The 25,296-nt window shown below is 42.9% G+C and overlaps 1 protein-coding gene across 3 annotated transcripts in view; it reads right to left on the bottom strand.

Moving 5' to 3' along the window:
* tspan4a (tetraspanin 4a) overlaps positions 1–25,296 on the bottom strand; it is a 146,555-nt gene that overhangs the window by 55,620 nt on the left and 65,639 nt on the right. For all 3 annotated transcript variants that reach the window (XM_061761448.1, XM_061761446.1, XM_061761439.1), the window contains one exon: positions 6,546–6,737. In XM_061761448.1, coding sequence (XP_061617432.1) covers positions 6,546–6,737 — 192 coding nt within the window. The remainder of the gene's footprint in view (positions 1–6,545; positions 6,738–25,296) is intronic.

Genomic DNA, 25,296 nt, shown 5'->3' with positions numbered 1-25,296 from the left:
AGAATGCAGTGAACCCATTGAAGGAGAATATTCACAGACATACAGAGGGAGCTAAATGCTATTGTCTTTTTAAGGGAAAAGATTACATCCGGTCACCCTACTAACAAAGCTTTGTAATATTATCAATGAGACATAAAAAGCATAGCGTTTTAATCTAGTAGGTGTTGTGGCAAGACTTGCCATGTTTGGTGAATGCTACGAGACAAGCAATTTGTCATTTCTGTTGCTGTGGGGATTTGTGTAGCTTGAGCCTTGACTTTTTGTCTCATCGTTGACTAATTTCTCATGAGAACACATTTATCACTGACCTATTCACTGGGTTGACGTGGAATTTTTTCACGAGTGTGTTACTTGCAGGGTAATAAGCTGACTGTGTTTTGAACACAAATCTGAACCCTTGAAGTCTTCTTAATTAAGTCATCAGTTGTTTCATTTCACACCAAAGCTGTTTGTCGTTGCACTGCATTAGCAGAATTAAATCAATTTGCAAGAAATAATGAAATAGAGGAGAGCCAATGACTTGAAATAGACTTATACTGTATATTCAGACTGCTGATTGTAAAGGTAAATCCTTGAACAGCATCTTCTTCTCTCATCTCTCTTATTCGTGTTTTGTGTGGGTCTGTTCTTGTGTGGTCATTATCAAAAGACCTTACTGTGTACTGTATAATTATCTTTGCTGTGTTAGTGATGCAATTAAAACTTAGTATGGCATACAGTGGACCCTCAAAAGTCAGTTTGGTAGTCGAACAACTTAAGAGTCACCCTAAAATTTAAAGATGACATACAAAGAAAAATTTACGAGCTTGTATACAATTACTGTAAGTGTGTCTCTGGAGTGTCTGCCTACTCATCAAGTGTAAAATTAAACAACCAAGCACTGTAAGTGTTATCTGCATATTTCTCCAACTGTGTTTTTGAGAAAACCACTCTGAATTTCCGTCCCACTTTTACATAAGAGTGATGATAATTTACAAATTAAGAATTCCCACACCAAGTTTCTCCATCTATGACATGACCAGCTAGGCCAGGGGTATTCAACAAAAATTTTTAAAGGTCCTGATCGAAAAAAATTCTTGAAGGAAAGGTAGTGTCTATTTATTGTGATCTATATTTAAGTATCCATCCATCCATCCATCCATCCATCCATCCATCCATTTTCTACCGCTTATCCAAGGTCGGATCGCGGGGGCAGTAGCTTTAGCAGGGACGCCCAGACTTCCCTCTCCCCAGCCACTTCAACCAGCTCTTCCGGGGGGATCCCGAGGTGTTCCCAGGCCAGCTGAAAGACGTAGTCTCTCCAGCGTGTCCTGGGTCGTCCCCGGGGTCTCCTCCCGGTGGGACGTGCCCGGAACACCTCACCAAGGAGGCGTCCGGGAGGGATTCGAATCAGATGCCCCAGCCACCTCATCTGGCTCCTCTCGATGTGGAGGAGCAGCGGCTCTACTCTGAGATCCTCCCGGATGACCAAGCTTCTCACCCTATCTCTAAGGGACACCCTGTGTCGGAAACTAATTTCGTAACTAATTTTGTATCCGGGATCTCGTTCTTTCGGTCACGACCCACAGCTCGTGACCATAGGTGAGGGTAGGAACGTAGATCGACCGGTAAATTGAGAGCTTCGCCTTTCGGCTTAGCTCCTTCTTCACCACAACAGACCGATACAAAGTCTGCATCACTGCAGACGCTGCACCGATCCGCCTGTCGATCTCCCGTTCCATTCTTCCCTCACTCATGAACAAGACCCCAAGATACTTGAACTCCTCCAGTTGGGGCAGGATCTCATCCCCGACCTGGAGAGGGCATGCCACCCTTTTCTGATTGAGGATTATGGTCTCAGATTTGGAGGTGCTGATTCTCATCCCGGCGACTGGTTAGAGCGTCTACCTCACAGTTCTGAGGAGCGGGGTTCATTCCCCGGCCCCGCCTGTGTGGAGTTTGCATGTTCTCTCCGTGGCTGCGTGGGTTTTCTCCGGGCACTCCGATTTCCTCCCACATCACAAAAACATGCATGATTGACAACTCTAAATTGCCCGTAGGTGTGAATGTGAGTGTGAATGGTTGTTTGTTTCTATGTGCCCTGCGATTGGCTGGCAACCAGTTCAGGGTGTACCCCGCCTCCGATGATAGCTTGGATAGTCTCCAGCATGCCCGCGACCCTAGTGAGGAGAAGCGGCTCAGAAAATGGATGGATTCTCATCCCAGTCGCTTCACACTCAGCTGCGAACTGCTCCAGTGAGAGTTGGAGATCACAGCTTGATGAAGCCAACAGAACCACATCATCTGCAAAAAGCAGAGATGCAATACTGAGGCCACCAAATCGGACTCCCTCTACACCTCGGCTGCACTTTGAAATTCTGTCCATAAATGTTATGAACAGAATCGGTTACAAAGGGCAGCCTTGGCGGAGTCCAACCCTCACCGGGAACGAGTCCGACTTACTGCCGGATATGCGGACCAAACTCTGACTCCGGTCGTACAGGGACCCAGCCCGTATCAGGGGGTTCGGTACCCCATACTCCCGAAGCACCCCCACAGGACTCCCCGAGGGACATGGTCGAACGCCTTTTTCAAGTCCACAAAACACATGTAGACTGGTTGGGCGAACTCCCATGCACACTTGAGGACCCTGCCGAGGGTGTAGAGCTGGTCCACTGGTCCACGGCCAGGACGAGAACCACAATGCTCCTCCTGGATCTGAGATTCGACTTCCCTACGGACCCTCCTGTCCAGCACCCCTGAATAGACTTTACCAGGGAGGCTGAGGAGTGTGATCCCCCTGTAGTTGGAACACACCCTCCGGTCCCCCTTCTTAAAAAGGGGGACCACCACCCGAGTCTGCCAATCCAGAGGCACTGTCCCCGATGTCCACGCGTTGTTCCAGAGGCGTGTCAACAAGGACAGCCCCACAACATCCAGAGCCTTTAGGAACTCCTGGCGAATCTCATCCACCCCCGGGGCCTTGCCACCGAGGAGCTTTTTAACCACCTTAGTGACCTCAACCCCAGAGATAGGAGAGCCCGCCCCAGAGAACGCAGACTTTGCTTCCTCATGGGAAGGTGTGTCGGTAGTATTGAGGAGGTCTTCGAAGTATTCTTCCTACCGACTCACAATGTCCCGAGTTGAGGTCAGCAGCGCCCCATCCCCACTATACACAGTGTTGGTGATGCACTGCTTTCCCCTCCTGAGACGCCGGATAGTGGACCAGAATTTCCTTGAAGCCATCTGGAAGACTTTCTTCATGGCCTCACCGAACTCCTCCCATACCCGAGTTGTTGCTTCAGCGACCACCAAAGCTGCATTCCGCTTGGCCAGCCAGTACCCATCAGTTGCCTCAGGAGTCCCACAGGCCAAAAAGGCCCGATAGGACTCCTTCTTCAGCCTGACGGCATCCCTCCCCGCTGGTGTCCACCAACGGGTTTGGGGATTGCCGCCACGACAGGCACCGAGCACCTTACGGCCACAGCTCCGGTCGGCCGCCTCAGCAATGGAGGCGCGGAACATGGTCCACTCGGACTCGATGTCCCCCGCCTACCCCGGAACGTGAGCAAAGTTCTGTCGGAGGTGAGAGTTGAAACTCCTTCTGACAGGGGATTCTGCCAGACGTTCCCAGCAGACCCTCACAATACGTTTGGGCCTGCCACGTCGGACTGGCATGTTCCCAATCACGCCCTTCCAGGACTCACTGTCATTGCCCACGTGAGCGTTGAAGTCCCCCAGCAGAACGATGGAGTCCCCAGCGGGAGCGCTCTCCAGCACCCCCTCCAAAAACTCTGAACTGCTGTTTGGTGCATAGGCACAAAGGTTTTTTTTTTATTTACATCGCGGTTTAGAGTAAAATAGAAACGCGATAAAAGGCATGTAGAAGCCCATAACGTAATAAAAGTCCTGGAACTATAACGTAAAAACTTTTGTTCAATAACGCAATAACTTATTACTGTTATTGGCTGGTTGTTGCGTTATTGGCCTTGTTAAAATAATAATAATAATATATCATAAATAAGCCCATACCATAATGATATATTATCACTTTATTTAACTTTGTATTTTTGGATATAACTGTCCTCTCTCCATTCTGTCTCTATCACTCTCTCTCTCCATGTGTTTGTATATTTAACTTGATGGCTATCATAATCTCTACTAGTCATGTCTGCTCCTTATCCTTTCAAACTATCTCCAAATGTACAGCTGAAACCAGACGTTTACATAGACTATAAAAAGACAGATGTGCTTTTTTTATTCACTGTCTGACATGAAATCAAACTAAACGTTTTCCTTCTTTATGTCAATTAGTATTACCAAAAATATTTCTATTCTAAATGCCAGAATAATCAGACAGGAATTTTTTGGGGAGGGATTTTGGTATGCCTTTAAACTGTGGCTGTGAGTTGGGTCAAACATTTTGCATATCCATCCATAAGTTTCTCATAATAGTTGGCAAGAATTTTGGGCCTTTCCTCTTGACAGAACTGGTGTAACTGACCCAGGTTTGTAGGCCACCTTGCTCGCACATGCCCATAAATCTTCAATAGGATTGAGTTCAGGGCTTTGTGATGGCCACTCCAAAACATTGACTTTGTTACCTTTAAGTAACTTTGTAATCAGTTTGGCAGTATGCTTCGGGTCATTGTCCATTTGGAAGATCCATTTGTGCATGAGCCTTCAAATATATCCAATGTTGTGTCTCTACTTAAATGTTGTTTATAAACCTATCAGAAGCTTACAAATACAGCAGAATCATCTTTATTTGCCAAGTATGTCCAAAACACACAAGGAATTTGTCTCCGGCCGTTGGAGCCGCTCTAGTACAACAGACAGTCAATTTACAGAACACTTTGGAGACAAAGACATTGACAAAAAACAATTGTGCAAAAAGATGCAGAGTCCTCTAGCACTTAGAGCAGTTCGAATGACTAATATTGCAATAGACCGGTGCAATGACCATTGTGCAAGGGGCGCTGAGACTTCAAGGAGTGTATGCGGTTTAAAGTGACGAGTAGTGCGATAATCTGGGACAATGTTGGTTGTGCAAATGTTACAGATACTCCTCAAACAGTGTGCAATGGAGCAGATGCTACTCTGGCATGAGTGGCCAGTATATGCAAATAGTGAAAAAACTGAGCGGATTTGCGAAAGTTGGTGACAGAAAGTCCGGAGTAGCCTCCTTGATGGTTAGCAGGTCTCCCCTTATGTAAGTGAGTCGTGTAAGGTCTCCAAAGACGGACGAAAAACACAAAAACAAAAACAATACTAGAGAGCGCGTTACCGAGGCGACCACACTGGTAGGCGCCATCTTGGATATAAAAAAAACATCATCATCTGGGTTTTCCCAAACTGAAGTACAGAGAATGGATGAATGTTTAAAGGCATCATAATCTTATTGTATGTAAACTTCTGACTTTGAAGAAAGGGTTATTTCTCATTATTTTGGCATTTACCCCACCTGTGTGGAGTTTGCATGTTCTCCCCATGCCTGGGTGGGTTTTCTCCGGGCATTCCGGTTTCCTCCCACATCCCAAAAACATGCATTGTAGATTGATTGAAGACTCTAAATTGCCCGTCGGTGTGAATGTGAGTGCGAATGTTTTTTTGTTTCTATGTGCCCTGCGATTGGCTGGCAACCGGTTCAGGGCATACCCCGCCTCCCGCCCGAAGATAGCTGGGATAGGCTCCAGCATGCCCGCGACCCTTGTGAGGATAAGCGGTAAAGAAAATGGATGGATGGATTATGGCATTTATCAAATATAAATAATTTTGGTTATCCCAGTTGACCGAAAACAGGAAAAATTCAATCTAATTTCATGTCAGACAGTGAGAAAAAAAGCATATGTGTCTTTTGAAATTGTGTATGTAAACTTCTGGTTTCAACTGTAGTGGACGTTATAGGTTCAGGACTTTTATTACGTTATTGGCCAGTTATTATGTTATGGGCTTATTAAATTTTAAAAAGGGCAAATGTATTACCTTATGGCCCGTTATTACATTATGGGCTGTTATTATGTTATGGGTTTCTCCTGTAGAAGCCCATAATGTAATAATGGCCCATTAGGTAATATATTTGCCCTTTTTAAAATTTAATAATTTTTTCCCTGGCCAATAACGTAATAATCAGCGAATAACATAATACGGTATTGTGTTATTGGACAAACGTTATTACGCTATAGGGACAGGAATTTTATTATGTTATTGGCCAGTTACTGTATTACGTTATGGGCCGATTACATTTAGAAAAAAACGGCAGATTTAATATGTTATGGGCCGTTATTACGTTATGGGCTGTTACTACGTTATGGGCTTGTACAAGGCATCATTCTATTCAGGTTGGATTGCACAGCTAACACTTTTAAAAAAGAATGTTTCCATTTATGTGAGCACAAGGTAATTTTTTTCTGACGTGTGCTGTCACCCAAAGAGCAAACACTTGAGACTAAATGTGAAACATTTTCAAATACGTCATGAATATTATGATCCGTTGACTGACCATTATTACAAAGCATTTCAATGTGTCAAATGTGCAGCAGGCGCCATGACGACAAATAACTCACTGTAAGCAGAAGAGGACGACTTTCTTTGACGGCCCCCACACAGCCCAGGCAGCCGATCACCATGATGATGGTTCCCAGTGCGATGAGCAGGTTGGCTGCCGACAAGGACGGAAGGGATGCCGACAAGGTGGCAAAGTTTCCCTGGGTCACTGAGAGCCACACCCCCACCCCGAGTATGCCACATCCTCCCAGCTGCAGAGGGAACACAAGAGACAACGCTGTCAGTGGAGTAACAGACAGAAAGGCTCAGATGTGGTGGCTTGGCAGTGACAGGTTAACAAAGTCCATCATCTGTGATGACCTTCATCCAAAAGGAAATGAAAAATCAGAACAACTGTTCTTTGAGGCTGACAACATGAACTAATTGCCACAATACATCTGTTTAAAGCGGGGTACACATATCGACAATCGGGCAAAATTTCAGCATCCGCCGTGTAATCAAAGTCAGCAAAGATTTGCCTGATGTTTCAAAATGATTATTCTGACCGATTATCTTGGTGTGGGGTGTGTTAAGAGTGATTTTGCCATCCCGCTGCTTGCACCAACAACCCATTCATCCATCCATTTTCTGAGCCGCTTCTCCTCACAAGGGTCGCGGGCGTGCTGGAGCCTATCCCAGCTATCATCGGGCAGGAGGCGGGGTACACCCTGAACTGGTTGCCAGCCAATCGCAGGGCACATATAAACAAACAACCATTCACACTCACATTCACACCTACGGGCAATTTAGAGTTGTCAATTAACCTACCATGCATGTTTTTGGGATGTGGGAGGAAACCGGAAACCATTGGGCAGGCACGGGGAGAACATGCAAAGTCCACACAGGCGGGGCCGGGGATTGAACCCCGGTCCTCAGAACTGTGAGGCAGACGGCCACCGTGCCGCGGACCAACAACCATAAATGTTAAACCAAATCCTTGCGTGTGGTCAACAGTGAGTTTGGCAAAGCCACAGACTCCATGATTGTCATGTGAAACTAAAAGATAGCCAATTAGGAAGCGACCTGAAGCTCACGCTGTTGCCTCACACAAATAGAGGACCAACTGGTTGTGGTGAGTGTTTGTATAATGCCTCTCTCAAGTCATTTGTTACAATACAAATGACAAGAAGGAGTTTGAAAACACAAATGTAGTTACCAGATAAGCTGTCCACTTTGCTACTTTAATTTATAGATATAGTCTCGTACCACTCTCTCTCCTTTTTTGTATTTTCCGGCACTCTCGCGGGTCAGACTTGGTACTCGCATGCACCACACACCATAAGAGCAGGAAGCACACACTTGCACTGATGCGATTTTAAAAATCAGTATGTGTGTACCCCTCTTTAGTTTATTGTGTGAATCCTCAACAGAGCATTCACACACATATGTTATTCTGTCTTTATTTTTATCCTTATTTTTATTCACCCCACTTTTTTGACAGGCTTCTCCTTCACCATTTTACATCCGATTCACTTCGTTCCAACTTCGACATGTTCGGAAAATTCATGCCTCGCATGCTTACTCATCTAAGCCGCAGGATTTCCACATTTCCCACAATTCCATTTTGCGCCAAAAATTTGCCCATTCATTTCCAATGGCACATTCAATAAAACACATTCACGTCATTCCCATCCAAAATGTAAAATGTTCAGCTCATTCAATTCACCTTGGGATAGATTTTCAACATTCCCACCCACCAAAAATTTCACCATTTTCACCAAAGTTTTCCACTTTTGGACCCACTAAATTTCCAAATTAGGACATATTCTACATTTTTTACTCCTGCTTCAACATTTCTCAACCGATTCGCACCGTTCCAACTTCTCCGTGTTCAGCTCATTCAAGCACATGATTTCATTCAGCATTCACACGCAATTTCTCCTGGAATTCTAGTTCATTTATTTATTTATTTTGCACTTTTGCACATTTGACTAAAGCGAACACTTGATTAGAAACAAAAGATAACCCAATTATTACTTGCGTGCTGCACTAAAACAATTAATCTATCAGTCTTTCAAGTTTCATAATGTTGCAATTGCACTAATTCAACCAATCACAGTGAATTATTCGCAAACTTGCAACTTTTTTTCCAATGATTGCAACTTTCTTGCAATTTTGGGCACTTGTCATTGTTTTCTGTATTATTTAAATATTTTAATCAGTTGAATTCTTTAGGGGCTAGAGTGTGGAGACTTAATTATCCAGCCCTATGGGGGACACAAGCCAGTGCAAGCCCGGATAAATGCAGAGGGTTCCGTCAGAAAGGGCATCCGGCTGAAAACTTTGCCAAACAAATATGAGCGTTCATCTAAAGACTTCCATACCAGATCCGTCGTGGCCCGGGTTAACAACGTCCACTCCCAGCACCGTTAACCTGCAGGGCGCCGGTGAAAATTCAGCTACTGTGGGTCAAAGACGAAGGAGAGGTGGAAAGTGGGTTCTTAGGCAGAAAGAGAAGAGGAAAGCACAGAGCCTAGAATTGAATGTGGGGACTTGGAATGTTGGGACTATGACAGGAAAATCTCGGGAGTTGGTTGACATGATGATTAGGAGAAAGGTTGATATATTGTGTGTCCGGGAGAGCAGGTGGAAAGGCAGTACGGCTAGAAGTTTAGGGGCAGGGTTTAAACTATTTTACCATGATGTAGATGGGAAGAGAAATGGAGTCTGGGTTATTTTAAAAGAAGAGTTGGCTAAGAATGTCTTGGAGGTGAAAAAAGTATCAGATCGAGTGATGAGGCTGAAACTTGAAATAGAGGGTCTTACGTATTATGTGATTAGTGGCTAGGCACCACAGGTAGGATGTGACCTCGAGGTGGAAGAGAAATTCTAGAAGGAGCAGAAGAAGTAGTTCTGAACATCCCTGACTGAGAGAGAGTTGTGACTGGTGCATATTGTAACGGACATGTTGGTGAAGGAAACAGGGGTGATGAAGAAGTGATGGGTAAGTACGGCATCCAGGAAAGGAACTTGGAGGGACAGATGGTGGTAGACTTTGCACAAAGGATGGAAATGGCTGTAGTGAACACTTTTTTCCAGAAGAGGCAAGAACATAGGGTGACCTACAAGAGTGGAGGTAGAAGCACGCAGGTAGATTACATCTTGTGCAGAGGATGTAATCTGAAGGAGGTTACAGACTGTAAAGTCGTGGTAGGGGAGAGTGTGGCTAGACAGCATAGGATGGTGGTGTGTAAGATGACTCTGGTGGTGGGGAAGAAAATTAAGAAGACAAAAGCAGAGCAGTGAACCATGTGGTGGAAGCTGAGAAAGGAAGAGTGTTGTGCGGCCTTGCGGGAAGAGGTGAGACAGGCTCTCGGTGGACAGGAGGAGCTTCCAGAAGACTGAACCACTACAGCCAAGCTGATCAGAGAAACAGGCAGGAGAGTACTTGGTGTTTCATCTGGCAGGAAAGGAGAGGAGGAGACTTGGTGGTGGAACCTCAAAGTACAGGAAATCATACAAGGAAAGAGGTTAGCTAAGAAGAAGTGGGACACTGAGAGGACCAAAGAGAGGAGAAAGGAATACATTGAGATGTGACGTAGGGCAAAGGTAGAGGTGGCAAAGGCCAAACAAGAGGCATATGATTACTTGTATGCCAGGTTGGACGCTAAAGAAGGAGAAAAGGATCTATACAGGTTGGCCAGACAGAGGGATAGAGATGGGAACCATGTGCAGCAGGTTAGGTTAAGGATAGTGATAGAATTATGTTGACTGGTGCCAGTAGTGTGCTAGATAGATGGAAATAATAATTTGAGGAGTTGATGAATGAGGAAAATGAGAGAGAAAGGAGAGTAGAAGAGGCAAGTGTGGTGGACCAGGAAGTGGCAATGATTAGTAAGGAGGAAGTTAGAAAGGCATTAAAGAAGATGAAAAATGGAAAGGCAGTTGGTCCTGATGACATTCCTGTGGAGGTATGGAAGCATCTAGGAGAGGTGGCTGTGGAGTTTTTGACCAGCTTGTTCAATAGAATTCTAGTGTGTGAGAAGATGCCTAAGGAATGGAGGAAAAGTGTGCTGGTGCCCATTTTTAAGATCAAGGGTGCAGAGCTGTGGGAACTATAGAGGAATAAAGTTAATGAGCCACACAATGAAGTTATGGGAAGGAGTAGTGGAGGCTAGACTCAGGAGAGGAGTATTTGCGAGCAACAGTATGGTTTCATGCCTAGAAAGAGTACCACAGATGCATTATTTGCCTTGAGGATGTTGATGGAAAAGTACAGAGAAGGTCAGAAGGAGCTACATTGTGTCTTTGTAGATCTAGAGAAAGCCTATGACAGAGTTCAGTTCAGTTTATTTTTGAAAGGGGACAATGCAATTTCATAAAACACATGAAGTACACATGGTTAAAAAAGCCAGAATTAGCCAGAAGGCTAGTTTTCATCTGTAGTCCCCTGGCCATGATGTAAAAAAGCAATAAAATACATCTACAAGACAATATAATACAGGATACATAATCAAACTATACTATTAAGAGAGAATAAAACCATAATTTTTTTGATCATAACAAAAAGACAACATAACATACTTGTCTTTTAGTGTTGGCAGCTATAGGTGTTAACTAGCCACATTTTCAGTTTTTTTGTGAAGGCCTTGTATGTTGTAAGCAGTTTAACCTCCTTAGGTACTGAGTTCCACTCACCAGCGCTCCTCACTGACCAGGCTGACTTACTGAAAGTGCTCCTGCGCAGAGGAATGAGACAGTCACCTCTGACAGAGCCTCGAGTGACACGCTCAGAGCTGTTTCTTTGGCTGATGAACTCAGCCAGAGGAGCTGGGGCCAAATCATGCAGTACTTTATAAATCAAATTTAAATCTGCAAATATGTGAAGACGGTCCCAGTTTAAAAGACTGTATTTTTTTAAAATTGCACAGTGATGATAGTGCCTTGGTTTTTTATCCATCACTTTAATTACTTGTTTGTACAAAACTTCCAATGTTTTTTTTGCATTCTGACCAGCCTGGGACCAACTGGTTATGCAATAGTTAAAGTGACTAAGAATCATCGAATGCAGGTAAATTTTTGCAGCTTCAGTTGACATTTCATTCCGAATTGCACGAAAATTTGCGAGGTTTAATTTGATATTTTTACACAATTTGTCAATATGGGCTTTAAAGGAAAGCTGTGAATCAATTATTAACCCAAGATATTTGTATTGGCTGACAATTTGCATTTTTTCTCCATTAACAAGTATGTCGGGGTCAGGTGATACTCTATTTGTTTTAGTGAGATACATGCCTACAGTTTTAGAAACGTTTAGCTGTAGACAGCACTCCTGCAACCAAGTTGTGACACAGGACATTGTATTAGTGAGTTTAGCAGCAACAGTATCTTTGGAGCGACCATGAACAAAGAAAACTGTGTCGTCTGCATACATTACGCACTCTGCTTCAGAGCAAACAGTGGGCAAATCGTTGATATAAAGACTAAATAAAAGGGGGCCCAATATTGATCCCTGAGGGACTCCAGAGGTTAGCCTAAGAGACTCTGATCTGCAGTTGTTAACTGATACAGATTGTGTTCGGTCATGCAGATATGATTCAATCCAGCTCACAGCTTTGCGAGAGAAGTTAAATTTTGAGAGCTTGGTAAGAAGAACAGAGTGATTTACTGTATCAAAAGCTTTCCTGAGGTCCAAGAACACCGCCCCTACAACTCCACCCTTGTCGAGAGAAGATTTTATTTTCTCAATGAAGAGGCATGTAGCCATTTCAGTGGAATGCTTGGATCTGAAACCAAACTGCATGGCGTGGAGAGAGGGGGAGCTGCTGATTAAATAATGGACAATCTGCTCTGACACCCATTTTTCTGCAACTTTGGAAATGGCCGGAAGAATGCTTATAGGTCGGTAGTTATTCAGAGAAGTTGAGTCACCGGATTTAAAGACAGGGGTAACAATAGCAGATTTCCAGGCCTTTGGAAAGTGACCAGATGAAATTGAAAGATTAATGATTGAGGCAATAGGAGGAGCAAGAGTTGAACCTAGATCTTTGAGCATGCTCGTGTCCATTCCAAAAACATCCTTTGCCTTAGATGGTTTGAGTGAATGAATTAAATCGATAACTTTGGTCTCAGTAATATTTGTAATAGTAAAGAACTGCGTTGTAGACAATGCAGGGTATTCCTTCATTTGTTTTACTGCAAACTTAGAAGAGATTTCTGACACAGATTCAATGAAGTAGTTGTTAAAAGCATCAGCCATCACTTGAGGTTCCGTCAGGATGTTTCCATTTAATTGAATTTGCATTAGTTTTGTTTTGTTATTTTGTGTAACACCCAATAGTTTTTTAATATAATTCCAGGTTATTTTTGAATTTCCCTTCGCACTATTCAGAGCAGTAATGAAAAAGTCAGCTTTAGATTTTCTTATTTCTTTCACTACCCTATTTCTCAGTGAGATAAAGTGCTGTCTATTGTATCCTGATTTGACCGACAACTTCAAGGAATGATCGCGTTCTTTCATCAGTTTCAGAATAAATGTGTTTAACCAAGGCAGGCCATTCTTTCTAGCTTTTAGTTTAATTATCCGTGTAAATTGTATAATAATTTCTTGTATTTTGTTGGCAAATTTAGAACAATCCTCATCTAAATTTTTACCAGCGAGTAATACATCCCAGTTTACTTCTTGGATGGAATCTTGGAAATTTTGTTGTTCATGTTTTGGTATCCTATTGGATTCAGTGGTGGCCAAGGGTTTGAAGCGCTTTTTATTTAATTTTCTTGAAACCATTATAAGATTGTGATCAGACAATCCTGTGAGCATATTGTATGGCTTCAAGATCCTTTCTGGCCTATTAGTAAAGGCTAGATCAATCTGAGTTCGGGTGGAGTTTGTAATTCTCGTAGGGCCATTAATTACCTGAGTCATATCCATATCATCCATAACAATTTTTAATTTTTTCCTAACTTTGTAAACTTCCCAATTAACATTTAGGTCACCCATTATTATCACCTCTTTTGCAAGATTGAGTTGTTTCAGTAACATTTCCAGCTTTTCATAGAAAGCGGCATTTGATGAGGGAGGCCTATAAATAACTACAAGAATAAAAGACATTTGCTGTGACAAAGAAACAGTTAGTCCAAGAAATTCTAATCCATTCTCATCTGTAACATGTATTTCATTACAATTAAAAGTGACCTTGGCATAAATCATAACACCTCCTCCCTTAGAACCCTGTCTGTCGTTTCTAAACATTTTATAACCAGGTACAGATAGTATTGCTGAGGGCGAAGATTCATGGAGCCATGTCTCAGATAGGCAGAGGAAGTCAATATTTGAGTCAGTGAGAAGGTGATTGACCTGATCACTTTTCGTTAAAATGCTTCGTATATTTAAGTGTGCACAAAGAATGCCTTTTGGTTTACGTGTTGAGTCCCATATTAATTTAGAGTTATTAACGGTTTGGAACGCCCTCCATTTCCGGTGCTTTAGTATTGCGGGGTTTGGCAGCCCCCTGTTTCTTTTATTGGCAATGTTTGCATATAGCTTTACGCTGCCAGCTTCCGCATCAGCCGTCGGTGGTGGTGGTGGTGGAGGCCCAGCCGTCGGTGGTGGTGGTGGTGGAGGCCCAGCCGTCGGTGGTGGTGGTGGTGGAGGCCCAGCCGTCGGTGGTGGTGGTGGAGGCCCAGCCGTCGGTGGTGGTGGTGGAGGCCCAGCCGTCGGTGGTGGTGGAGGAGGCCCAGCCGTCGGTGGTGGTGGTGGAGGCTCAGCCGTCGGTGGTGGTGGTGGAGGCCCAGCCGTCTTTGGTGGTGGTGGAGGCCCAGCCGTCGTTGGTGGTGGTGGAGGCCCAGCCGTCAGTGGTGGTGGTGGAGACCCAGCCGTCGGTGGTGGAGTAGGCCCAGCCGTCAGAGGTGGAGGCCCATTGGCACACATGATAACACTTGCCTGTGCGCGGCTGGGCTTAGTCTTCGACGGAGCCGGCAGATTCAGTCACTTCGTCCTTCGTGCGCCGCCGACGAGGAGCTCCCTCCGCCGCGTTGTGACCAGCTAGCTGGCGGCACGTTAGCTCGGCGGCTAGCGAGGTTAGCCGAGTAGAAAGAGGAGGACGCTTTTCACACCGGCGGACTTCGCTGCCTCGCCAAAAGGTCCGCCGCGCCGGCCGGTTCCCTCACACCTGGGCGATGGGTTGTGCTCTGTGCGCGGCTGGGCTTAGTCTTCGACGGAGCCGGCAGATTCAGTCACTTCGTCCTTCGTGCGCCGCCGACGAGGAGCTCCCTCCGCCGCGTTGTGACCAGCTAGCTGGCGGCACGTTAGCTCGGCGGCTAGCGAGGTTAGCCGAGTAGAAAGAGGAGGACGCGTTTCACACCGGCGGACTTCGCTGCCTCGCCAAAAGGTCCGCCGCGCCGGCCGGTTCCCTCACACCTGGGCGATGGGTTGTGCTCTTCGAAGAGGAAACCGACACTTCGAGTTCATCCAGACAGAAGCGCTGCAAGTTCCCGCGCGCAGGCTCAAACTCAAACCGCCTACGTCACTTTCCCTGCAGTCTGTTTGTTATGTCACCAAATCTCCCTGTAGTTCAGACAGAGTACCGAGAGAGGAACTGTGGTACTGCATGCGGAAGTCTGGAGTGGCAGAGAAATATGTTAGAATAATACAGGACATGTACGAGGGCAGTCGAACAGTGGTGAGGTGTGCTGTAGGTGTGACAGACGAATTTAAGGTGGAGGTGGTACTGCATCAGGGATCAGCCCTGAGCCCCTTCCTGTTTGCAGTGGTGATGGGTAGGCTGACAGATGAGGTTAGACTGGAATCCCCGTGGACCATGATGTTTGCAGATGATATTGTGATCTGCAGTGAAAGCAGGGAGCAGGTGGAGGAACAGTTAGAAAGATGGAGGCATGCACTGGAAAGCAGAGGAACGAAGATTAGCCGAAGTAAGACAGAATATATGTGCATGAATGAGAGGGGTGGTGGGGGAAGAGTAAGGCTACAGGGAGAAGAGATAGCAAGGGTGGAGGACTTTAAAAACTTGGGGTCAGCAATGGTGAGTGTGTTAAGGAAGTGGAGAAACGGATCCAAGCAGGTTGGAACGTTTGGATGAAGGTGTCAGGTGTGTTATGTGACAGAAGAGTCTCTGCTAGGATGAAGGGCAAAGCTTATAAGACAGTGGTGAGGCCAGCCATGATGTACGAATTAGAGACAGTGGCACTGAAGAGACAACAGGAAGCAGAGCTGGAGGTGGCGGAAATTAAGATGTTGAGGTTCTCTCTAGGAGGGAAAAGGTTGGATAGAATTAGAAATTAGCTCATCAGAGGGACAGCCAAGGTTAGATGTTTTGGAGACAAAGTTAGAGAGCAGACTTCGATGGTTTGGACACGTCCAGAGGAGAGAGACTGAGTATATTGGTAGAATGATGATGAGGATGGAGGTGCCAGGCAAGAGAGCTAGAGGAAGACCAAAGAGAAGGTTAATGGATGTCATGAGGGAGGACATGAGGGGAGGAGGATGCAGGTGATAGGCTTACATGGAAAAGGATGACACGCTGTGGCGACGCCTAACAGGACAAACCAAAAGGAAAAGAAGAAGATGTGTGCAGATTTCAGTCTCTAAGAGAGCAAATCACTTATAGGAGTCCACAGTGGCTCATTTTTTTAACCTCTTTTTGTGCTTATTAGGCCAACATTTGTGCCTTGAGAGGAACACAAAAGGTGGTGGAAGGAGCTGATGAGTTCAGACAACACAACACACAAATACACACACCATTACCATTGGATAAAACTCACAAAGGCTAAGATTTACATAACTAAATACAAGATTACCGTTTCCCCTGCCTGATTTTGTAATTTTATTTTTAGCTTTAATACAACATGTTAATTCATGAGTTCTTTCCCTGAAAGTAGGGAACAGCGAAAATTAAAGGAGCCGGTATCGTTGATTCCGGTTATGCTCATGATCCACCACAGCTGGGAGATTTCAGCAGATAGCAAATTAAGGGTTTTGGGTTTAGTGTGACTCACAACAGAGGCTTATTACACCACTAATGAAGACTGGCTACCGAGTGATGGGTGGAAGATGAAAGGGAATGCCGGGACTAGATGGTGGTGAACATTTCGAGGTCATATGCTCTTCAGACAAGATAAAATAACATGGGTGTTAACTCATATCCTGCAATTGTGCAGTGCATGTTCATTCAAGGTATATGTGTCAATATCAGATGTTTAACCACACTTACAGCATATGTATTATGCATTTATCTCGCAGAGCATCCTCCACTGGTCATCTCTCACAGACTGACATTTAATAGGTGACTGAGCTGTTTTCATCATCTGTTTGACTGATAGGCTGTAGTAAAAGTACATAAATGTTACTGAGTGATTTAATTATACATACAGTACATGACAGGACAACGATGGGAAGAGCCCTGATCCTTGGGTGAGTTTCCATAGCAAGATGAGACACTATTCCCTGTCACTCAGAGGGAGGAAAACAATATCATCTCTCATGGAGTTCTCATCAATTTCTCTATTTTCTTTTCTAGTAAGTCTAACTCACATTCAGAAAAAGACAAAAAGGCAAGTTGACTCCCATATATGTAACTTTTGCTGGCGTACTGGCTCGTTGGCACTGTTTCATATTTTATTAAGGGATTTCATTTTCTCTCTGTGTATAAAACAATTAAATAATTCATTGACTAAAAGAAGTGTGAAATATGTAATTGAAGATAAGGTAGATAGGTCAAAAACTGACATTACATTACAGAGAACAGAATAGCCATCAACTCCACAGTAGATAAATTACGCATTGTTACTATGCACAACACCTTCATTTCAATCAATCTAAATAAGAACCTAAACAGCCAGATGAATATAGTATTAACATTCTCACGAGTTTGCAGTGTGTCATTGAATCCAGTCCTCTGGGCTGCTTCCAAATGTTTAAATGGTGTGCTAAATCGTAAAATAACCTATGGTGAATTAGCTTCCCGGCAAGCTAATAATGAAAACCAAATCAAAAGCAAAGCAAATTTATTTATGTAGCACATTTCATACATAAGGTAACTAAATGTGCTTTACATGATTGCATTTAAAAACAAAGACAAAAAACACATTATAAACATTTAAAACAAAGAGAAAAATAAAAGTACAAATAAAACAGCCTACAGTGCAAGAAATATAATTTAAAAGTGGAAATGTTCTAAAAAACATGAGAAAAAAGAAGAGTTTTTAACCTGGACTTAAAAACATTCACACTTGGAGTTGACGTCACTTCTGTTGGAAACTTATTCCATTTGTGTGCAGCATAATAGCTAAATGCTGCTTCACCATGTTTGCTTTGGACTCTGTACTCCACTATTTGACCTAAGTCTGTCGATCTCAGAGCCCTACTGGGTTTATATTCCATTAGCATTTCTTCCATGTATTCAGGACCTAAACCATTTATGATTTATAGACCAGTAGCAGAACTTTGAACTCTATTCTAAAGCTGACTGGGAGCCAGTGTAGATACTTTAGAATTGGAGTAAAATGCTCTGACCGCTTTGTTATGGTCAGAACCCAATTCATCCTGAATGAGCTGCAGCTATTTAATGCTCTTTTGGGTTAGTCCAGTCAGAAGACCATTACAATAGTCAAGTCTACTTGAGATGAGCTTCTCCTGGTCTGCTTGGCACATGCAAGCTTTCACTCTGGATATGTTCTTAAGATGGTAGCAGGCAGTTTTAGTAATTGATTTGATATGACTGTCGAAAGTCAAGTCGGAATCTATCAATACACCAAGGTTTCAGACTTGGGCTTTGGTTTTTAAAGAGAGTGACTCCAGGTATTTACTAACGGCAATCCTCTTTTCTTTATTGCCGAAAACAATTATCTCAGTTTTGTTGTGCTTTAATTGAAGAAAAGTTTGACTAATACAGCTATTTATCTGTTTTAGACAGTGACACAACACCGCAATTGAACTTTAGTCATATGGAGACACTGATAAATATAACTGTGTGTCATCTGCATAGCTGTGATAGTCAACATTAAAGTTCTGAAGAATTTGACCCAAGGGTAGCATATACAGTCTGAACAGGAGGGATCCAAGAACTGACCCTTGAGAGACCCCATAGGTCATTGCCATTTGATGAGCTTGAACACTTCCAATGGTTACAAAATGAACCTGCAGAGTACGGTAGGACTTGAACCATTTAAGGACTGTTCCATTTAGTCCTACCCACATTTCCAACCTGTTCAGCAGTATATTATGATCTACCATATCAAAAGCCGCACTGAGGTCCAACAAGACCAGAATTGACACCTTTCCCGAGTCAGTATTCAACCTTAGATAATTTAGCACTTTGATAAGAACAGATTCTGTACTGTGATGAGTTCGGAAACCTGATTTAAATGGTAATGGTAATAGAGTTTTTCCTGGGTGGCTTCAGATGTAGTATAATTTTATCATTTTTATGATTTGTGCTGATATTTAATCTGATGGATTGTATTTTTTCACTAAAATAAAAAGCACATACATTGCATTTATCTGCTGTTAGGAGTTCTGGAGCTATCTGATTCGGGGGGTGGAGGGCGGGGGGGGTTGTGAGCTTGTCAACCAGAGCAAACAGAGTCCGAGTATTGTTGAAGTACTTACTGATGATTTCAGAAAAGTGTCGTTGTCTAGCCCTGACTAACTCTTGGTTAAAATTACAAAGACTTTGTCTGTAGAGGTCATAGTCAATTTGGAGTTTAGTTTTTCTCCACTTTTGTTCTGCTTTCCTACACTTTGATTTAGTGGTCTTTACCATCATTGTGCTCCTCCATGGTGTTCTAGGTTGCTTCAACATTGTCTTACTTTTAATAGGAGTGACAGCATTCATGACATTTGAGATTTTCCAGGTAAATTATGCAAAAGTTCATCAACTGTCTCAGCATTCGTCTCAGCAGTTTGTGGCACAGCTATGGTCTCCATAAACTTAGTGGCGGTACTCTCATTTATGTACTGTACCTTTTCTTAATAGACATAGAGGTTGTCTGAAAATTTGGGGGGAATATGTAATTCAAAGAATGCACAAAAATGGTCAGAAATAGCCATATCCTTAATATCAACTGATTAAATTTCAACATCCTTAGAGATGACCAGATCTAAGATGTGAACTTCAGTGTGGGTTGGACTCTTAATATGTTGAAAGAAGTCAAATGTGTCCAGTATAGCAGAGAGTTCTTGATTTTTTTTGTCCATGCTATTGTCAACATGAATGTTAAAGTCTTCTGTTATGACAAAATACTTATAGTCAGTACAAATAACTGACAGCAGTTCTGAAAAGTCCTCCATAAATTTTCTATTGTATCTTGGAGGTCTATAAATTATTACAACAATAACCTTTGGGTCACCTTTAACTAAAAAACAGATACTCAAAAGAGCTAAAATCACCCAGTATAATTTCTTTACACTTTTCTTGAAATAATGACTTAAAAATAACAGCAATACTTCCGCCTTCATTCCTATTCGACACGTGTTCATAAAATTTAAATTTGCTCGTGTTGCCTCATTTAAAAATGGTATTACAGCTACTTCCTGTTAACCACGTTTCATTTAGTAGCAAAAAGTCTAGATCATAGGTTGTAATGATGTCGTTAATCAACACTGATTTATTACCCAGTGACCTGATATTGAAAAGAGCTGGTCTCGCAGAGATAACTGGAGACAATGGTTTGATAGGTTCACATTTTATCCTCACTAAGTTTGTAGTTCTACTTTTTTTGTGCCATATTTCTTTGACAAACTTTCTGTCCCATGTAATTACAGGGATGGAAAATGCCTGATCTCCATAGGGGTCTGACTTATTCTGGAAAAGACCCTGTACATGGAAAGACACAACTTAGAACAATATTTACATTTCAAGGTCGAATTGACTAAATTCTGGTTTGATATGGAATATGCATCTAATTTAGTATTCTTTGACATGTATTCCATCCATCCATTTTCTATAGAGCATGCCAGCTACAATGACAATATGCAGCTGTACATCTCTGTCTCCTTATGACACCAGTCCAAAGGATGCTCTTTTTAACTGTATTTTAGACATCAAAGTATGGATGGCAGATAACTTTCTCCAGCTTAACCTGAAAAAACTGAAGGTTTAGTCATCAGTCCTGACGCCCTGCGAGAACAACTTTTAACCAAAGTGCGAGCATTATCTTGAAATCCCTCAAAACAAGTGAAAGATTTGGGTGTTATTTTAGACTGAGCTCACTTTTATCCCTCACATTAAAAAATTAACAAAAAATAGCTTTTTATCATTTGAAGAATATAGCCAGAGTCCACCTCTTTCTTTCTGAGGCAAACACGGAGATGCTAATGCACGCTTTTATCACTAATCTTCCCAAGAAGACCATTTCAAGTTTACTACAGAATTCGGCAGCACGTGTCCTGACGAAGACCAGAAGGCAGGAGCACATTACACCAATTTTAAAATCACTGCAATGGCTCGCCGTGTGTTTTAAGGTTGATTTTAAGGTTCTTTGAGTGGTTTTTAAATATCTTAACGGTCTTGGGCCTAACTATTTCTCAAAAGTCTTTTACCTCGCCTTTTAGTCATCACACACTCGGTGAGGGAGCATTTAAATTCTATGACCCCAGTGTGTGGAACAGCATGCCAGAGAATGTTCTTGTTTTTAACAACAGGCTCAAGACCCACCTTTTAATTAAGCTTTTACCTAATATTTATTTGTTGTACTTACTTGTACTGACGCTCTAACCTGTCGCCCACCGTGCCGCCCAACAGAATTATTTATTAAAAAAAAAAAGATTTAAAAAAAAACTACTGAAACTGGCCTGTACAGAAAAGATGGTACCCTTAACTTAATATTTTGTTGCACAATCTATTGAATTAATCTCTGTAATCGAATGATTTCTGTGACGAGCTACAAGACTTGCACATATCAACGACTGCTATATTTTGGCCTACTCATCGCGAGAAAACAGCTCCAGTTGTCTCAGGTTTGAAGGATGCCCTCCCCAGACAGCTCCTTTGTCAGATGTTCAATAAATTGTTTTGTGTTTTACAGTGTTCTTTTCTTTGTATACAGAACATCGCAAAAACTTTTCGAATCCTTACATTAAAAAAGAAAGAAAAACCCACAATGGTCACTAAAATAGACAGGCTAATTGACAAGCCTACAACACTTCTGGAAAAGACAGATGAGATAAAACTGGAGCTTCTTGGCAAGTGACATCATCTCAATGTTTACAAATGGGAAACAAATTGTCAAACCTGTCTGAGATTTTTATCAGTGATCTATGGACAGGAGAAACAACTATGTATCCTACACAGCACAGAGACTATTACCACAAAAAAATCATTTTGTGAAAGTAACACTGCACGAACAACGCAAAACAAGACCAAATACTTGCATAGTATCATAGAGACATGGTCTTTACATGTACTGTACATATACTATAACCAAAATAGATCTAAATAAATGTATATATTGTGAACCGACATTACACAATCCTATTTCCAAAGTCAAATAGTATCTGCATCCAAATACAAAATATAGTAATGCCTCAGTCACACAACACAGAGCAAAATGAAGCTAAATGGAAAAGCAGCCGCTTGAGTGCAGCCAGACATGGGCTGGAGGGTCAGAGCAATCATGTTACTGTGTGGTTTCAGACCCGGGATGAGATACCATCCATCCATCCATTCTCTCTTCCGCTTATCCACAATAGGGACGGGGTCTCTTCCCGGTGGGACGTGCCCGGAACACCTCATCCTAATAAAATATTATACTTAAATAGCAGTACTCCTACTTGAGTACAATCTTTGGCCACTCTACCCACCTCTGAGTATACCCTATATAATATACCGGTACAAGCTAAGCACATAACATTTATCAGATTAAAGGGAAAGCGATAGCAAATGAATTAATCTTTCAGGTGCTTACTTGGGCCAAGGCCATGCAATATGTCACTGTGCCCATAACAATGATCAGCAGCATACACATTATCTAACAACATGGGACAATGTGACTTGATATGTACATGGCTTTCTTTAAATTATTGGGGGGAAAAAAAATCATATACATGCTTTTGTAGCCTTCAAGTGTTCATATTATTATCACACACACGTTAGATAAACGTGGCCTTTTTCAGTGTTATACTCCAAAATAATTTCCCATTTCCTGCTGGGTCTGTTTGTCTGGGTTTTAGATGTTTCCTATTTTGTATAATTATGTGGTCCAAGACAGATATCAGTCCAATAGGGTGCCAAGAAGTACTTCACAAGAACCCAATCAGCATCACTTTGTTGACGAAATATACTGGTTCTGGTTATATACGTGTTAGCGGGCTAATTAATTACACAAAATTCTGGATTGAATATTTGCCCTCTTAAGTCCTCATCTTCTGTATCTGAAATGAACAGCTGGGCAAGTTCTCCAACAAACACGCCGGGTTCCCTCTCGTCATTGTCAGAGTCAGTCTCGTTGCCGGGGGGCTGTTTAGCAATGATGCTGGCTTTCGCGAAAGTTCGGACAACACTCAAAGCAGATACCTTAGCCCAAGCATCCACAATCCATTCACATATGGTGGCGTAACTCGCCCGGCGTTGCCTCCCAGTCTTAGTTGCACTTGGTTTTCACAGTGGCTGAGAGATGGGCGCGCATGGAGTCACAGATCAACAGGGACGGTGACGCGTGGAAAAAACCATCCGCCCTCTTTACATACACCTCACTCAGCCACTCTCTCATTTTCTCGTCCATCTAGCCCTTTTGATTGGCATTAACGATGACTTTGGCTGGAAACTTTTCTTTAGGCAGCGTCTTCCTCTTAAAAATCACCATAGGTGGCAGTTTCTGCCCATTACCATGGCAACCAAGCACAACAGTAAAAGCCGACTTCTCGTGCCCTGTTGTGCGTATCGCTATCATGCTGGTCCCGTTGTTCTCTACAGTCTGGTTCACCGGGATGTCGAAAGTGAGCGAAAGTGAGCGGCACCTCGTCCATGTTGGTGATGTGGTTGGGCTGGATGTGTTTGTCAATCTTTTTACTGCAGTAGGAGCAGAAGATGGCCAGCTTTTCCTTGTAATTTGCCGGAAGTTGCTGCGCCACGGTAGTCCTTGCCCGGATGGATAGATGGCGCCGTTTCATAAAACGAAAGCACCAAGACGGATCTCCTTGAAAATGTTTAATTTTCATTTCTTCTGCAAGTGTTATTGCCCTCAGTCGAATGGTGACTGTAGAGACGCTTCTCGCGGCTGCTCTTTGCTCATTAATCCATTGCTTGAGTTGGTCTTCCAACTCCGGCCACCTCGCCTTGTTTCCGCGGAAACTCAGCTTCGTCTTCTTGACTTGGCGAAGCTCGTTTTCCTGCTTCCTCCACTTGGGAACCATGGATTCGTTGATCTTGAATTCTCTCGCGGCTGCTCGATTCCCATGTTCCTCTGCGTAACTGACAGCTTGCAGTTTAAACTGTGCTTCGTAAGCGTGTCTCTTTGTAGGTGCCATTTTCGGGGTTCCTTAGCCAAATCGATGCTGTTTGCACATACCGGCACTATATACCTACTGGGAACGTGGCTTTAGCGTCCTCCTTCACGCGAACCCTTCCCCCTTTAAGTCCGCATGCTGTACTCAGTCACGTCCGCCTTTCCTCGATAGAAGCAGCGTGTCGGCAGGAAATGCTCCCAGTCAGTCAAGCGGAGTGCTCATCACACAACATTTACAGATTTTGGAACACGGTGCACACAGAAGGCGCGCCGCATTATAAGGCGCCCCGTCTATTTTGGAGAAAATTTAAGACTTTTAAGTGTGCCTTATGGTCGTGATAATACGGTATTATCATTTTATACTGTATTAAAAAAATATTGTTTATTTACTTATTTACTACAAAGTTTGCAGGACTTGGCACAATCAGTGGGAGGTCCCCCTACGAATGTCTCCTCTCTCCCCTCCAATTCTCCCGCTACGCAAACAAATACTCCTCAAGGCACCTCGCTGTCAAGGTCTTGAAGTTTGAGGATGACAGCACAGTCATCAGCCACATCAATGACGGTGATGAGTCTGCATATTGACAAGAAGTGCAGCGACTGGCAGCACAACCTGGAGCTGAACGCATTAGACAGGGTTCTAAGGGAGGAGGTGTTATGATTTATGCCAAGGACACTTTTAATTGTAATGAAATACATGATACAGATGAGGATGGATTAGAATTTCTTGGACTAACTGTTTCTTTGTCACAGCAAATGTCTTTTATTCTTGTAGTTATTTATAGGCCTCCCTCATCAAATGCAGCTTTTTATGAAAAGCTGGAAATTTTACTGAAACAACTCAATCTTGCAAAAGAGGTGATAATAATGGGTGACCTAAATGTTAATTGGGAAGTTAACAAAGTTAGGAAAAAATTGAAAAGGGTTATGGATGATATGGATATGACTCGGGTAATTAATGGCCCTACGAGAATTACAAACTCCACCCGAACTCAGATTGATCTAGCTTTTACTAATAGGCCAGAAAGGATCTTGAAGCCATACAATATGCTCACAGGATTGTCTGATCACAATCTTATAATGGTCACAAGAAAATTAAATAATAAGCGCTTCAAACCCTTGGCCACCACTGAATCCAATAGGATACCAAAATATGAACAACAAAATTTCCAAGATTCTATCCAAGAAGTAAACTGGGATGTATTACTCGCAGGTAAAAATTTAGTTGAGGATTGTTCTAATTTTGCCAACAAAATACAAGAAATTATTATACAATTCACACGGATAATTAAACTAAAAGCTAGAAAGAATGGCCTTCCTTGGTTAAACACATTTATTCTGAAACTGATGAAAGAACGTGATCATTCCTTG

The sequence above is a fragment of the Phyllopteryx taeniolatus genome, chromosome 2 (assembly GCF_024500385.1).
Source record: "Phyllopteryx taeniolatus isolate TA_2022b chromosome 2, UOR_Ptae_1.2, whole genome shotgun sequence".
In the NCBI taxonomy this organism is placed as follows: Eukaryota; Metazoa; Chordata; class Actinopteri; order Syngnathiformes; family Syngnathidae; genus Phyllopteryx; species Phyllopteryx taeniolatus.
The sequence above is the reverse complement of the archived record's forward strand: the minus strand, read 5'-3'. Positions and strand labels throughout refer to the sequence as shown.